This window comes from Lepisosteus platostomus, chromosome 8 (assembly GCF_059453375.1).
Source record: "Lepisosteus platostomus isolate fLepPlt1 chromosome 8, fLepPlt1.hap1, whole genome shotgun sequence".
Lineage (NCBI taxonomy): Eukaryota > Metazoa > Chordata > Actinopteri > Semionotiformes > Lepisosteidae > Lepisosteus > Lepisosteus platostomus.
In genome coordinates this window covers 4017880-4031994 of record NC_142618.1, presented here as the reverse complement: position 1 = coordinate 4031994, position 14115 = coordinate 4017880, and the positions used below count along the sequence as shown (strand labels likewise).

At 43.0% G+C, this 14115-nt stretch overlaps 1 protein-coding gene across 3 annotated transcripts in view; it reads left to right on the top strand.

Moving 5' to 3' along the window:
• mtcl1 (microtubule crosslinking factor 1) overlaps positions 1-14115 on the top strand; it is a 72799-nt gene that overhangs the window by 32863 nt on the left and 25821 nt on the right. For all 3 annotated transcript variants that reach the window (XM_088642085.1, XM_088642084.1, XM_088642086.1), the window contains exons 4-5: positions 6827-6886; positions 8184-9560. In XM_088642085.1, coding sequence (XP_088498211.1) covers positions 6827-6886; positions 8184-9560 — 1437 coding nt within the window. The remainder of the gene's footprint in view (positions 1-6826; positions 6887-8183; positions 9561-14115) is intronic.

Below are 14115 nucleotides of genomic sequence, written 5' to 3'. Positions count from 1 at the left end.
TATTAGTTCCCCCTCCTTAAGGGTGCTCCAGCCCTTTTACTTAAGACTTTATTCTCTGCACCTGTTCCCTATTCCCAGCCCACCTTAAAAGCCAGGCGCTGACGCTCAGCCGGGCTCTGCATCTGATTTCCATATCGTGCGAGTCCGGGACCTGGAAGCGCCTGGTCCCGTTAAGGTTTTAACCCCTGTTCTTGTTCCTTGTCTGCCGGTTCCGGTCCGGTCTTCGTGTTTTTAATTCCCTTGTTCTGATGGATCTCCTGGTTTTGGACTTTCTCGTGTGTTTTTGGATATTCCCTAAGGACTTCTCTTTTGGATTGTTCGCCTCGGCCACACCTCCCCCGTGCACCAGCGCACCTTGGACACGCCCCCCTGTCTTCAGCCCCGTTTTCCTGCATGACGTTTCCCTAGTGTTTCCCCACTCCGTCGGACTGTGTCGTCCGCATAGGGTCCGGAAAGAACTGTTCGTTACAGTATTTGCGTCATTGGCAAACAAAAAAGCTGCTTCCAGTTATTTATCCGTTAGGTAAAAGAGCTAGTAAGCATGTAACAAAATTCACAAGTTCATAGATCTTAATGAAATTCGCCTCTGGCTTCTTCTTCACAGCCACGACCTCTCATGTCATGTCATGTCGGGAGCATCCTCATGTCCTGTATATGGACAGGCACAGCACCGTGTTGCCCTGACATTCCTCGGGCATCATCTGTACAAACTCCAGTACAATACTGCCAGTCGATACCTTGCTCCCCAAGGAGCCCATTCAGTCACTCTGCCACTGTTCTTGTAGGCAGTGTCTGACAGAAGGAAAAGTCATCCTGTGTACATGTACTGTATACAAGCGTATTGGCTAAGTCAGCAACAATCTGTAGTTCCTTCTAACTGCAGTGCAAAATACCTACTTGTTTTCACACAGTCTGCAAAAGTGCTTGTGGCATTTTCCGCTGTACGATTAATTCTGCAGGTATTGCAAGAGAGAGACACCAAATCTGGCTGTTTTGCGGACTGATTGCTGCATGTAATGGACACAAGGCCTTTCAGTGAAGGGAACAATACGTTCGGCGCCAGTGTGTCTTACCCACTTGTGCAGTTTGAATGGTGTCGTGGCAGGAGACCCCAGTGGTGTTACCAATGGGTGACAAGCTGGTCACTAAAGCAGATTCCCCTGGCTTCAGCTCGGATAGTTTTCCCTGGAAGATTTCAGCGCTTTTACCTTGGGTGCTTCACGTCTTGTTTCTGGATGTTGCTAAAGATAGGGTTCAGACTCTTATTAGCAACCACCTCATAATGTACACCAAGGCCTGGGATTCTGCTCCTTTCCCATCTATGTAATAAACCCCACATTAATATGGGGTGGATCGTACTTCCTGCTAGTTTTATGCCCTTTGATTATGCATGAGTTCAGAGTCCTGACAAGATGTGCTGGCATCTATCTTTATTTGTGGCTTCATCGTGTTTTAATGCTCTCTGTTTTAAGACATTTTTTATTACCATAGACTGAAACTTTGCTCCGTGTAATGATTGGTTCTGCATTGTGACTTATTGGAAACAGGACGTAACACACAGTAGGTTCGCCTTGGCTTTTGTAAGAATTATCAGAAACTTTACGCACTGTGTGTGCACAAGACATGATGGGTAATGGCTAGATCACTCTGATATTAAATCACTTTGATAATGAAAAAATATATGAAGCAGTCATAAATATGCTGTTCATACTGTACATAATAATAACATAATACAAAACAAAAATATGCCATTTTTAATTAAAAGTGATCATCTCTTCCACAGACCACCAGTGGTCTGCATACCATAGTTTGGGATCCTCCGCAATAAACAAAGCTTAGATTTAAACTTTAAAGATTTGAACTTTTTCCACAAACATTACAAATCTCCTGCAGCTGCCTGTTTAGTATGGCGTAAAACAGCATACAGTGATGTCAGTTTGAAAGGAACATATGAAGGCAAAGACATTCAGTCTCTGATTTTACTTTGGAAGTCTGTGCAAAAGATGACTCAAGCGGGGTCGTCTTTCACACCATCATTGTGTCGCCACCCAGATTGTGTTTGTCTGTTGCTATAGCTTTCGCTTATTGTCAAACCGAGGTCTCTGCGGATTAGGACACTGTTTAATTATTTATTTTCTCTTGAGAAGGGATTTGAACTCCTGGCATCCGGAGCACAAAAGATTCCAGTTCTGGTTAGACTGATTATTTGGTTGTAAGTGTGCAATAGGAAAGGCAGATAGGATCCAGTTTTTCTGTAAAGCACAGCCTTGTATAGAGGCCTTAATGAGGTCCTCCTTGAATACCCACAGCTACCAGAGCAGGAATGTACTGTAAGTAGTTATCAAGGAACCTAACCAGGCCTGTCTGCAGTGAAGAATACTCAGGCATGGCAGGTACTTACTTATATATTCACCCCCTGACAACTGCTGGACAACCCTATTGTATCTAGTCATTAATTAGCACAAGAGTCTATAAACCTTGTAGCGCTGTGAGAGCTGATGTTTACGGGACTCTACGAAAGTGACTTACCAAGCTTGAAATACAGAAAAAGTCATGAAGAGTCATGTTTTCAACAGTGAGGTTACAGAATGTGGCAAGAACCACGATGTGTAAAATAATGTTTCTTTGTCACTGTTTAGACGTCTTATTTAGCCTCTTTAGGATGCCTTAACCTCTTTAGATAAAATGCTGTGTCATTGTAAGAACTCAAGCAGGACTGAAAAAATATTTAAATATGTGTTAGCAACACATTATAATGATGACTACAGTTGTGCTATAGTAAATATAGGCGGCTGTTCGGATTAATTGCTAAATTCCAGTGGTCTTAAAGTCATAATGCTCTTAGAGTAATTCATGGATACTATGCAATATGTAAAACACATTCCTCACTCAGATGTGACTGTTGACCAATAATTGAGATTAACGTTGAGAAATGAAAGGGATAGGAAGATTACCACCGTGTAGTAATTTGAAGTTGTTAAATGGGATGCATCTGCTGTTGAGCACAGCTAGCCACTCCTCGTCCTAAAGAGCACTCGTCGCCTACATTGGCATTGTCATTGCTCAGCTGAGAAGATGTGTAGTCGATACAAGAGAGTTTTTAATTGTAGGCGAGTGCGGCCTTCTTGAATAATATCCAGACATTATGATCCTGCTTTCTGACAGCATTGCATGCCTCTATTTTCGGATCTTTACGAGAACTGGCTGCTGTTCTTGGCCGCCTGTCAGGGATAGAATGGGCTGTGCTTGCAAGTGTAGCAGGCGTAGCCCATACCAGCGGTGATAGCGGCCATCAGACCCACAGTTTCAGTATGTCCTTGGTACAGACAGAGGAAAGAAATCTCCTTTTTTAGTTCTTACATCGTAATTGGAAAATAATTATTTGCACCTACTGTATGCCTGTGTTGGTTGAGTTTAAGGATCAGCAGAAATTCAGATTTTCCTCATGATGTGACTTGTTTTGTGCCTTCTGAAGATGTACTTCTGAATCAGCATTTCACAGGAATACTTGCATATATTTAATCTTCTTTCAAGTGCAACTGTTTAATTTAGCATGGTAATGTATTAAGCTGCAAATTCACTATACTTGATATATATTTAGCATAATTTAGTTGCAGCCATATCACCCTGCAACTCACAACTGGCAGCCCACTGGAGCTCAGCAGCTGTCAGTACCTGGATGGGAGACCTCCTGGGAAGACTAAGGCTGCTGCTGGAAGAGGTGTTAGTGGGGCCAGTAGGGGGCGCTCACCCTGCAGTCTGTTTGGGTCCTAATGCCCCAGTACAGTGACGGGGACACTATACTGTAAAAAGGCGCCATCCTTTGGATGAGATGTAAAACCAAGGTCCTGACTCTCTGTGGTCATTAAAAATCCCAGGGTGTTTCTCAAAAAGAGTAGAGCTGTTACCCTGGCGCCCTGGCCAAATTTTCCCCTGGACTTTACCAGTCATCGCCTCCTAATAATCCCCATCTAGTGAGTGATGAGCATACTGGTGCACTCTGGCTGCCATCACATCTTCCAGGTGGGGCTGCACATTGGTGGTGGTGAACTGGGAGTCAGAAAGCGCTACCTGTAAAGCGCTTTGAGTGGAGTGTCCAGTAAAGTGCTATATAAGTGTAAGAAATTATTAATTATTATAATGCAACCAGGATCCAAACCCAGTCATGTTCTCTGATTTTGAGTGATTCCCTCTGTTCTATTTTTCAAGCAGTCTGTTTTTAGTGCTTAGTCCTATGTTACTTACTTAGTCTTTGTTCCTGATAATAGTCTGTTGTAATGACCAGAAAGGACATTGTCAGTGTGCAGCTGGTGCTGTTCTCCTGACGGTGCTGTGCTACAGTATCTGCACTGCACTGTGGATCACTGGTAGCCTGTCGCAAGTGACTCACTGGACTACTGAGCAGACTGTTCAGTTTTGTTTTCTCATTTTGAAGGTGCTACATGGTGTATAAATCAGTCTTTGCTGCAGGCTTGGTGGCAGCAAGCTAGTGCTGAAGAAGTCAACAGGATTGACTTTTTCACATGTTGAAAAAGGATTGAGACATTGTTTACTCTGCTGGATGGGGTCTGCAGACAGAGTAGTTGCTTTAATGGGAACGCCCTCACCTGTGGCCTGTTTCTTATTCTTGTCACAGTGATGAATGCCGAGGCTGTGCCTTCTTTGTTTCTTAGTTCTCAATAGACTGTAGCTGTAAAATAAAGCTGCAGACTTCCTCTGGTGATGTTTAATTTTCCCCCTTTGCTTTTTCACTGTCAGCTTTGAGCTTGGAGCCATTGTTCCACTAACCAGTCCCAGGTGACACTGCTTTCCAAAGACATTTCAAATAAGTCGATGATGTTTTTTTCTTTATTTGCTTGGCATTTCACACAAGATTGCAGTCTCTCTATCCGGATAAGGCTTCTACTTGAAAACCTTTATCTCAATACCAGCCAACGATTTCTGGCCCACTTTTTTCCACAACTATATTTTCCTCGTGCCTATGTTTTTAATTTTGTTTTAGTTTTCACTCCATTAAAAGTTGTTTGTTTACAAAATGCTTTAAAATTCAGAAAATAATATTTTTTTTTCCCAAACATTATTTGAAAGTAATGTTTTACTAACACTCACTACAGTGCTGTGTTAGAAATGCAGGTCTGGCAGTGTGATTAAGTAGGTGTCATAAACCTTGTTTTAGTACTGAATATGACAAGAAAGATGTCCTTGTGGACTTCAGATGTAGGACACAGTTCCCCCAATTATGTTTTGCTCCCTTGTGAAAGAGACAACTGAGAGAGTGCATGCAGTGTAGGGTTTTATTCAGGTCGTGAGATGTAATGCTGTAAACTTACATTGTTACTTTATAATATAATATATAATGAGAAAAACAGGCCATTTGTGCGTAAATAACAGTTTGGCCTCTTCAGTGAATACTTCCCAAAAGTACAAGGTTATAAGACAGCAAAAGCAGACCCAGGTTTCATTTGTCTGAAGCTTTTGCACATTGACCTGATTCAGTGTTGCAGTCGTGGGATTTCTGATCAGTTTTCCTCCTCTCCCGTTTAGGAGAGGGCTGGCACTCTAGGTGGGGTTCGGAGGGGTGTAGGAGGGGTTCTTTTGCTCTGAATTCTGATCGCAGTTTTTGGATTGTTTATAAAATAAAAAAACATATAAAAAACTGGCCACTTCTAACAGTCCTTTACCAGCTGTGCCCATATAAATAGTAGTGCTGTATTAGTGAAAATACCCCTTTGCATATAAATAAAATATTGTTACAAATGGGGGGGTTAAAAAACTGGTGAAAATCAGGATTTGACCGAGCGGTTTAGTCAATAATTATTTATCACCCCCAAGTGTAAGTGTCTGCATCCTTTCCCAGGGTATCAAGTACTCTGACTCCAGGAAGACACACCAACTTATCCTCTTATTTAACTGTTTCTCAGTCTCTCCACTCATTTCCAGATTTCAGCTTTTCGCACATTTCCTGGAATCCTGTTTCTTTATCAACTTTCCCTCTCTTGCCCCTCTTGCCCACCCCATAACATCTCTGCTCTTTCTTACTCTGCCACACAATTGAAAAAAAGCTGTACAGCCAAAGCAGTGCTTTCTCCTTTCTACTTTTCAAGTATAGGAGTAGAAACTTAAGAAGCTGTTGAAAAGACATCGTATCCCCTATATGGGTCCTATCTGTGTGCTGTCTAGATGAAAGTAGCAGCGTTCAGCCATAATAATCTTGCTTAGTACTTATGTACACATACAGTATATAGTGTATAGTATAGTACATATATAGGCAATTGTATCATTTCATTACTGTCTTCTTTTTATTACATGTTTTGGTAGCGCTAATTCGCTTTCCAATCGCATGGGTAGTGAAAAGTGTAAATTAGTTGGATGTTTTTAAGTAATAGCTAATGTATGGGCCTAATCCTCTGTTAGGTCATCTGCGTACTTTGTCTCCTACACAATACTACCCTAAATAGAGAGAGGGAACGTACCTCAGTGTGCCAGAAGAGTACAGGTTCATTCCACCCAGCAAAGTACAAAGAAAGAGTAAAATACAAATTGGCTTGGCTGAGGAGCCACAGCATTATTTCTTTAAAGCTTAACATTTACCCAATTCATTGTGCATATATAATGATTCTTTCTTGATTCATTTGTCACTAAGCCCAATCTTGAGTGTTTTCTACAGAAATCCTTACAATTCCATGAAATAAATTCCCTTGAGAAATAACAGTAGAGCTGTCTGCCTCAAAGGCAGTTTTGTCAATTGTACAAGTGTGCATTTGAAATGAAAGTGAATTAAAATATATACCCTTTGGCTTTTATTTCTTGCGTTTATATTTTCCAGAGCTCCTTGAAGAGACGAGGGAGTCGGGAAATGCACAAGGAGAAGAAGTCATTAGCTCAGGTTGGTTTCATTCTGTCAGGAAAAGAAACATTTTAATTTTCTGCAAAGATTTAAAGTGTCATTGTAGTGGATGTAAAATGGCCTTCATTGACAAGTTACTATTTCTGATTGTAGAGATGGTCTGCAAATCACTTTTACTGTAAGGCTCTTCTAAAACTGAACTACAAGAAGAGAAGTGCAGCAGCTGTTTAATGTCCTAAATAAATTGTACTCCTATTAGACATGAGTATGATATGTGTAAAGGCAAAATGTGAGTTCACTGTTTATTGTCTGAGTATATTGTGCTTTAAAGAGCTATGTTTATTTCTATCAAATAACCAAAATGATGTGTACTGTGTGAGGTAAAATAGAAGTAAATTTCTGTATTTTATCCATTATTCCTTGACAGGCACCAAAGGAAAATTATCCCAACGACTAAACTATCCTGAAAACAGAGGCTTTTGTTTCCAATTTCACCGCAGAAGTATACATTCACAAATTATCAGTAAAAAATCATTTCATTCAGTTAATCTCCAAACAATCAATTAACCAGACGTGAAAAACTCATCTTGGTGACTTGCAAGGCCTGTGATCAAGCGAACAAGCCAGGGGAAATGTGCACTGATCCAGCTGGCACTAGCTAGAAGGCTAGAGGCTACTGGGATGCTGAACGTAGGAATATCAGTGTCCGGGTTCGACTGACACTTGTGTGCACACCGATCTGTCTGCAGCTGCGGTGTAAAAAGAAACGCTCCACCCGTGACTGACGTCCTCACCCCTAGAACCCAACAAGAACCTCCATCTTTTGTGTTTCACAATGAGACAGACTTATCGCCATATCCATTCACCCAGCATGAGCCCAGTAGAGCACTTCTGGGATGCACTGGATTGGGGTGTACAACGTAATCCCCCAAATCCCCAAACACAAGCAGCACTTCTTGCCGAGTGCAATATGATTTCCCAGAGAGAAATAAATGCTCTTGTAGTGTCTGCGCTCCACTGGGCGCGAGCATAGCTAGCAGATAATGGAGGACCCGCCACGTAAAGCGTTAAACTCATTCACTGAGAAAATTGTCCCACCTTAGTATTTAAATGTCTTTGGTTGGGTGATAACAGGTTTCAATGTGTAGTTAAATGTAATTCTCAAATGATTTGTTTCTTATTTAATACTTCTCAGTATTTATGATAATTGATTTATATTCCCTAATATCAGAATAATGAGTTCATACAACAGAATCTGTACAGTTCACTATATTTGGGTCGACTGTCGTCTCTGTTTAACAGCGGCTTTCGCTCGTCGTCGTCCTTTTCCCTCTAGGAGGACAGCGCGGACCTCAAGTGCCAACTCCAGTTTTCCAAGGAGGAGTCAGCTCTGATGCGCAAGAAAATGGCGAAACTGGGCCGGGAGAAGGACGAGCTGGAGCAGGAGCTGCAGAAGTACAAGTCGGTTTACGGGGATGTCGACAGCCCTCTGCCCACAGGGGAGTGCGGAGGCCCGCCCAGCACCCGGGAGGCCGAGCTGAAGCTGCGCCTCAAGCTGGTGGAGGAGGAAGCGAACATCCTAGGGAGGAAGATCGTGGAGCTGGAAGTGGAGAACCGGGGGCTGAGGGCTGAGAACGAGGACCTTCGCTGTCAGTACGAAAAGGATTGCCTCGGGAGGGAGCACATCTCCAGCGTGCCCACGTCCCCCTACGGGGACTCCCTGGAGTCCGCTGCAGAGCTCCGGCGCCACCTGCAGTTCGTGGAGGAAGAGGCCGAGTTGCTCCGGCGATCCATCTCCGAGATAGAGGACCACAACAGACAGCTGACCACCGAGCTGAACCGCTTCAAGTTCGGACCGAGCCAGGAGGCCAGGTGGGCGGAGGAAGATGGGGTCCCCAGATCGCCGAACGGAGGCAGCGCCGGCGGGGCTAGTGGGGGAGGGTTGCTGCAGGAGGAACTGAAAGCAGCCCGCTTGCAGATCAACGAGCTGAGCGGGAAGGTGATGAAGCTGCAGTACGAAAACCGTGTCCTGATCTCTAACGCGCAGCGGTACGACTTGGTCTCCCATCTCGGCCTGCGCACGGCCAGCCCGCGAGACAGCGACGCGGAGAGCGACGCGGGCAAGAAGGACGGCGAGGAAGAGGAAACGATGGGGCGGTCGCTCTTTCTGCACCCTAAGAGGGAAGGGCCGGTGGGTGGGGAGAGTGACTCCGAGGACCTGTTCGAGAAGACCTCGGGGTTTGGGAGTGGCAAGCCCTCGGAGATGAGTGACTTGAGCGCGGTGGAGCTCGTCCAGCAGAAGAAGGAAGACACGGAGACTTTAGCCAACGTGAAACGTGAAGCAGAGCGGCTTGGGAAAACCGTAGATCGCCTTATCGTAGACACCGACAGCCTAATTTATGATGCGAAGGTGCTGGTGATGACTGGGACTGCCCTTGAGGAGGAGTTCAGAGGGGATGGGAATTCAGCAGAGGGCAAGACAGAGCCTCAGCTACTGGATGCCATCAATGCCCGCATGAAAGCCTTCAGGACAGAGCTGCATACCTTCATGGAGAAAGTGGACCACATCGGCGATGGCCTCAGGGAACAGGTGGATGACCTCTCCCCCATGCCAAACCTCACGGAGTCAGCCAGCTTCCTGTCTGGGGTCACCTCAATGTCACGAGACTCGCCTATTGGCACCTTAGGGAAGGACCTCATCGCTGACTTCCAGGTAGGCAAGCGCTTTTTATTCCGTTTCATTAGAGGACCCACGCTGCCTCCCCGGCAGAAGAACGTGGAGGAGGCAGTGCAAGACGTGCTGTTTCTGCTTCTTTTTTTGTTACGGTTTACTTTCGAAAAAGGCCTGCAGATGGCTTCTGCTCATTAATACAAAAAAATAGCTACATCCCATATGAAAATGAGCTGATTTGTTTGAAATGATTTCCTTTTAGTGAAGTCATTTTAAGGACAGAGATGGTCTTGTGCCTTTCTTTACCACTACTTGTGATTCGATTAGGATCTATAGTAGCAGCTAAACATATATGAATGGCTAAAAGTGGCACTGAAGTGTCTAGGTGACTACGCCTTTTTCTTGGTCAGCATAAATTCAGTGCACTTGATATATGAAATCCAGATACAGCAAAACCTCGATATTTGCGAGTGCTATATTTGCGATGACGCCTATTCGCGTGAAATCTTTAGGGATCACAATTTCTGCGTTCACGGACCAAATTTGCCGTTTCACAGGCAGCAAAGTAGCTTCATCTTGCAGATCTACTGTAAATCACCCAGCCTGCGTCGGTCTTTGTATTAGAAACACAACTTCGTGAGCAGAGTTATCATGTTTATGTAGAAGTGCATCGTGGGCTATGCCTGTATGTGACTTAGCGTTGTGCTACGAAATCAAAGAATCATTTTAAAAGCCCTCCAACGTCCCCTAAGTTACCACAGTCTTAGCTCTCATGTGTCTCGCAGCAAGGAATAACAAGAGAAATGAAAAGAAATACTGTAATTAAACTGCAGGGTCAAGAGGGTGAGTTGTTTGAGAGGGAAGGGAGTGAGCACACAATTTATATTCCTGTCTGTCATTACTGTGCTGCAGTCAACTTCATGACAGTACATCAGCACTACAGTTATTATAATAAAAACAAGATATAAAAACTAAAGAAAGATTGAAAGATGAAAAAACTGTCATACAGGGTGAGATATAATAAAACAGTGATCTGATAGATCTGTTTTCCCAATGCATTAACATGAATTATACTGTAGAGGGGCAAAAACAGTTCTTGCCACAGAATCATACCTATTTTCCCCATAAGGTTTCAGGTCCCATCTTTGCAAATTCGCCATTCATTGGTCCTGCAAGGGGCCTCGCCCTCTCAAATACCGAGGTCTTACTGTATGTTGTTAGTGGTAGTAAAAGCATGTGCTCCCCATGTGAAACGTAGGCGGCCACAAATAAAGAAGCTGCCACTGTTATAATAAAACATGAATCTTAAGTAAAAGAAACCTCACTCAAATTTCTTTTCAAACTTAAACAACCTTTTTCGTTCGAACCCGACCGTCTCCTGTGTAAACCAGTTCAGAGGAAGAAATCACAAGAAAGTTTCAGTCTCTCTTGTGCTCGCCCCTGGCAGCATTGAGCTTGGGGGTTGGTGATAATACCCTGCTCATGGTGGGCTTTGTTTTGACACACCTGACTATCCGCCATGTCCCGGAGATGTTTCACACGATTCGGGTCTTAATTTTATGCGGGAATTTATCCTTTCGAATTGAAGTGGAACTTGGAAGCATCCGTCAGCAAGACATGGTCATGGAGGACACCGACAAGCAAGTCCTGCACATTAACCCTGAAATTATTTTACCAAAATTATTCAGAATCTTTTTTACCTCTTTATTGACATGGAATAAAAACCTTAAGTTTCTTTTGTTTTAGGGTATATACAATATTAACTTGACAATTGAAATGTAAAATCTATTTTCAAAAACAAAGATCCTTACTTGAATTGGGTTGTGAACATTTTTAACCAAAAATTGTTTGCAAAGGGATTTTACAGTCTTGCATTATTTAGCTCTAAACACACCGTTAAACAAAAATAAGTAGTTCTACTGCGCAGGTGTTTTCTTGTGTTTGTCTTTTGGAAGCATCATTACATTTGTTGTCAATTGATATTTTATTCTTACAACATGTTCTTGTTTTGTATTTTGTTTTACTGCTGTAGATAAATTTCACCATTGGACAGAGCATTGTCAAGTTGTCTTCCTAATGTGGCTGCTTGCCCACTGTCTTTTTATTCTTCAAAAGAAATTTCAGGATAAAAAAGAAACATTGACTAATATTATTTTTCAGAGGCTGATTTCTGCGATAATGAGTATTACCTGACACAATTTAGAAGTCAGAATATCATGTCCAAAAGATAACAATGAAACAAACTTCTAAGGTAGTTGATCTCCGTATGAAAAGAAAATTGAATAATCACATTCACCCTGATGGCCTCCCGTATCGTCAGTGTGTTTCCTCTCTGTTGATGTATAAATGGTAAGGTCGATTCAAACCTTCAAGAGAAGTGGCCACACTGCAGACCTCCAACCGTCAGGCTGTGCTTTTCTGCAATATGGTTTCCACCATGCTGTTCCTGCTGCTTGTCTTAGCTGCTTCTTCTGTTGCTTACTCTATGCCATAAGTGCTTGGTATAGCTCTTTTTCTTCCTGTGCTTAAAGAGCAACAAGATCTCCCAGTGCTGAAAAGAAGCGAGTGTACTTCAGTCTGCTGTAGATGTAGGATCAGTCTCGGCTAAAGCACTGGGAAATCTTCAGTTCCATAGTTTCGAACTTGATATTCGCAGTCCATGTACTTCTGCTTGAGGCATGGTGTAACCAAGTCGCACTTGCCCAATCTGCTGAACTTAAAGAATCACTTTTAAATTTTCTTGTTTTCTATCTGAGGTGAGCTTTGTATTGTTAACCTTTATTTTACATTTATATATAGAACAATGCTGTTATTAATTTAAAAAGTATATCCCTAAATTTGTGTGAATGATATTTAAAGGTACTGTATCAGTGAATACCTTCTAAATTGAAGCTACAGTAAGTGCTTCTTTTCTGCATGTCAATGCTGCAGGATGACACTATAGAACATTTTTTAAAATATGTTAAACTGCATATGATGAGAGCAGGTAAATATTGGTATCCACTGTCACAGCCCACTGGGCATGCCATAACAGAATCTTTAAACCAGGCCGGTCCTGAACAGACCACACAGGCTAAAATCAGCCATCACCGCAACCACATAAACAAATCTAAACAAAACCTATGCTCCTCTTGAGATACTCACTAAACTGTCCCTGACTGTCATACCAGGAAACTGATCTGCTTACTGGCTTCCAAACAATCTCTAGATTGGTCTCTCACTATGACCCTTCTCAAAACCTTCAGCGGTCTCAAATCTCTCTTGAGACTTCCAAACACTGCTCAGAATCTCAAAACTCATGGTTTCTTGGTGAATCCCTCCCCCTCGGGCCAGGCTGCTCACAGAGGATCTGCTCTCTGGCCTCCAGTTGACAGACACTGCCAGCACAGCAGAAAAAGCCCCCACTTCCTCATTTTTAAACTGTCACCTGACCAATTGTCACGCAGCAACTGGTCAGGTGACTGAGGCCAGTGGCTTATTCCCCCAGAGGTTTCCACTGAACTCTCACACTCTCAAAAGCAAATCTGGTTTTTCCATCCTCAGTAATGTATGGGAAAGAAACAAAGACTGTAAAGTTCTGTAAAGAACAACAAACTGAGCTCACCACGATCACGAAAGCATGAAACATGAGTGGATGAAGCGATTCTTTAAAACAGCAGGCTTGGACAAGATGTTGCTATATTAGGGATCTGCATTTGAATTTTAAGGAAAGGAACATGTAATTGACATTGATGATTTGTAAATATCTGTGTTTCCAGCCCATACCTGCTAATTATTTGTGGAAAACATTAAAATGGTATATACATATGGTTGTTTGTATAAACCAGGGGTCTCAAACTCAAATGAATGTGGGGGCCGCATTAGATAAAATGCGCTAATCGGCGGGCCGCATTCATACACATACAAAATGCATCAAATATTAAAAACTTAATTGAAACTGAAATTTTTATTTGAAACACGTTGGTTAACTTTACTCAACGTCCTCGACATCATGTGAGGTTATTCCTGACGTTCTTCATTCTGGCTGCCTTGTTGACAGCGTTTTGCAGAGACCAGAACGTCAACATTAGGCCTAAGAACATGTGAAGTAGCCAATCGCAATGTTGCTCAGAAATGTTCATCAGTGAGTCTTGACCATAAAACTGATTTGTTGATCTTCATTGACGAGAAAAACTGTTTCCATACGTACTGTACGTACTGCCAATCATTGGTATGTTTCTAGCAGATGCAGAGACTAACCTCGGAAACCTTTTTTTTCTGTCCGTCTACTCTATTTACTAACAGCACTCTGTCAGCCAGCAATCAGGCAACAGAGACGTACACACCAGCTCCTCGGATTAACAAACTCACAAGGGCTATGAATAGGACCCGTATGCTGGTTAAAGGTGGTTACAAGACATGGGACAAAACAGGAGTAAACAATTAACTACTATTTACATTAGGTTTCATAGTCACTATTTCCATCAGCAGGATGGCCTAGTGGTCACTCTGCAGGCCCACGGACCATCTTCCGGCTACAGTTCCCAGCCTGCACCGCGGCGCATGCAGGAGTCGGGTGCGCCTCCGCTTCGTCACCCGGCGAGGGCGCTCCAATATT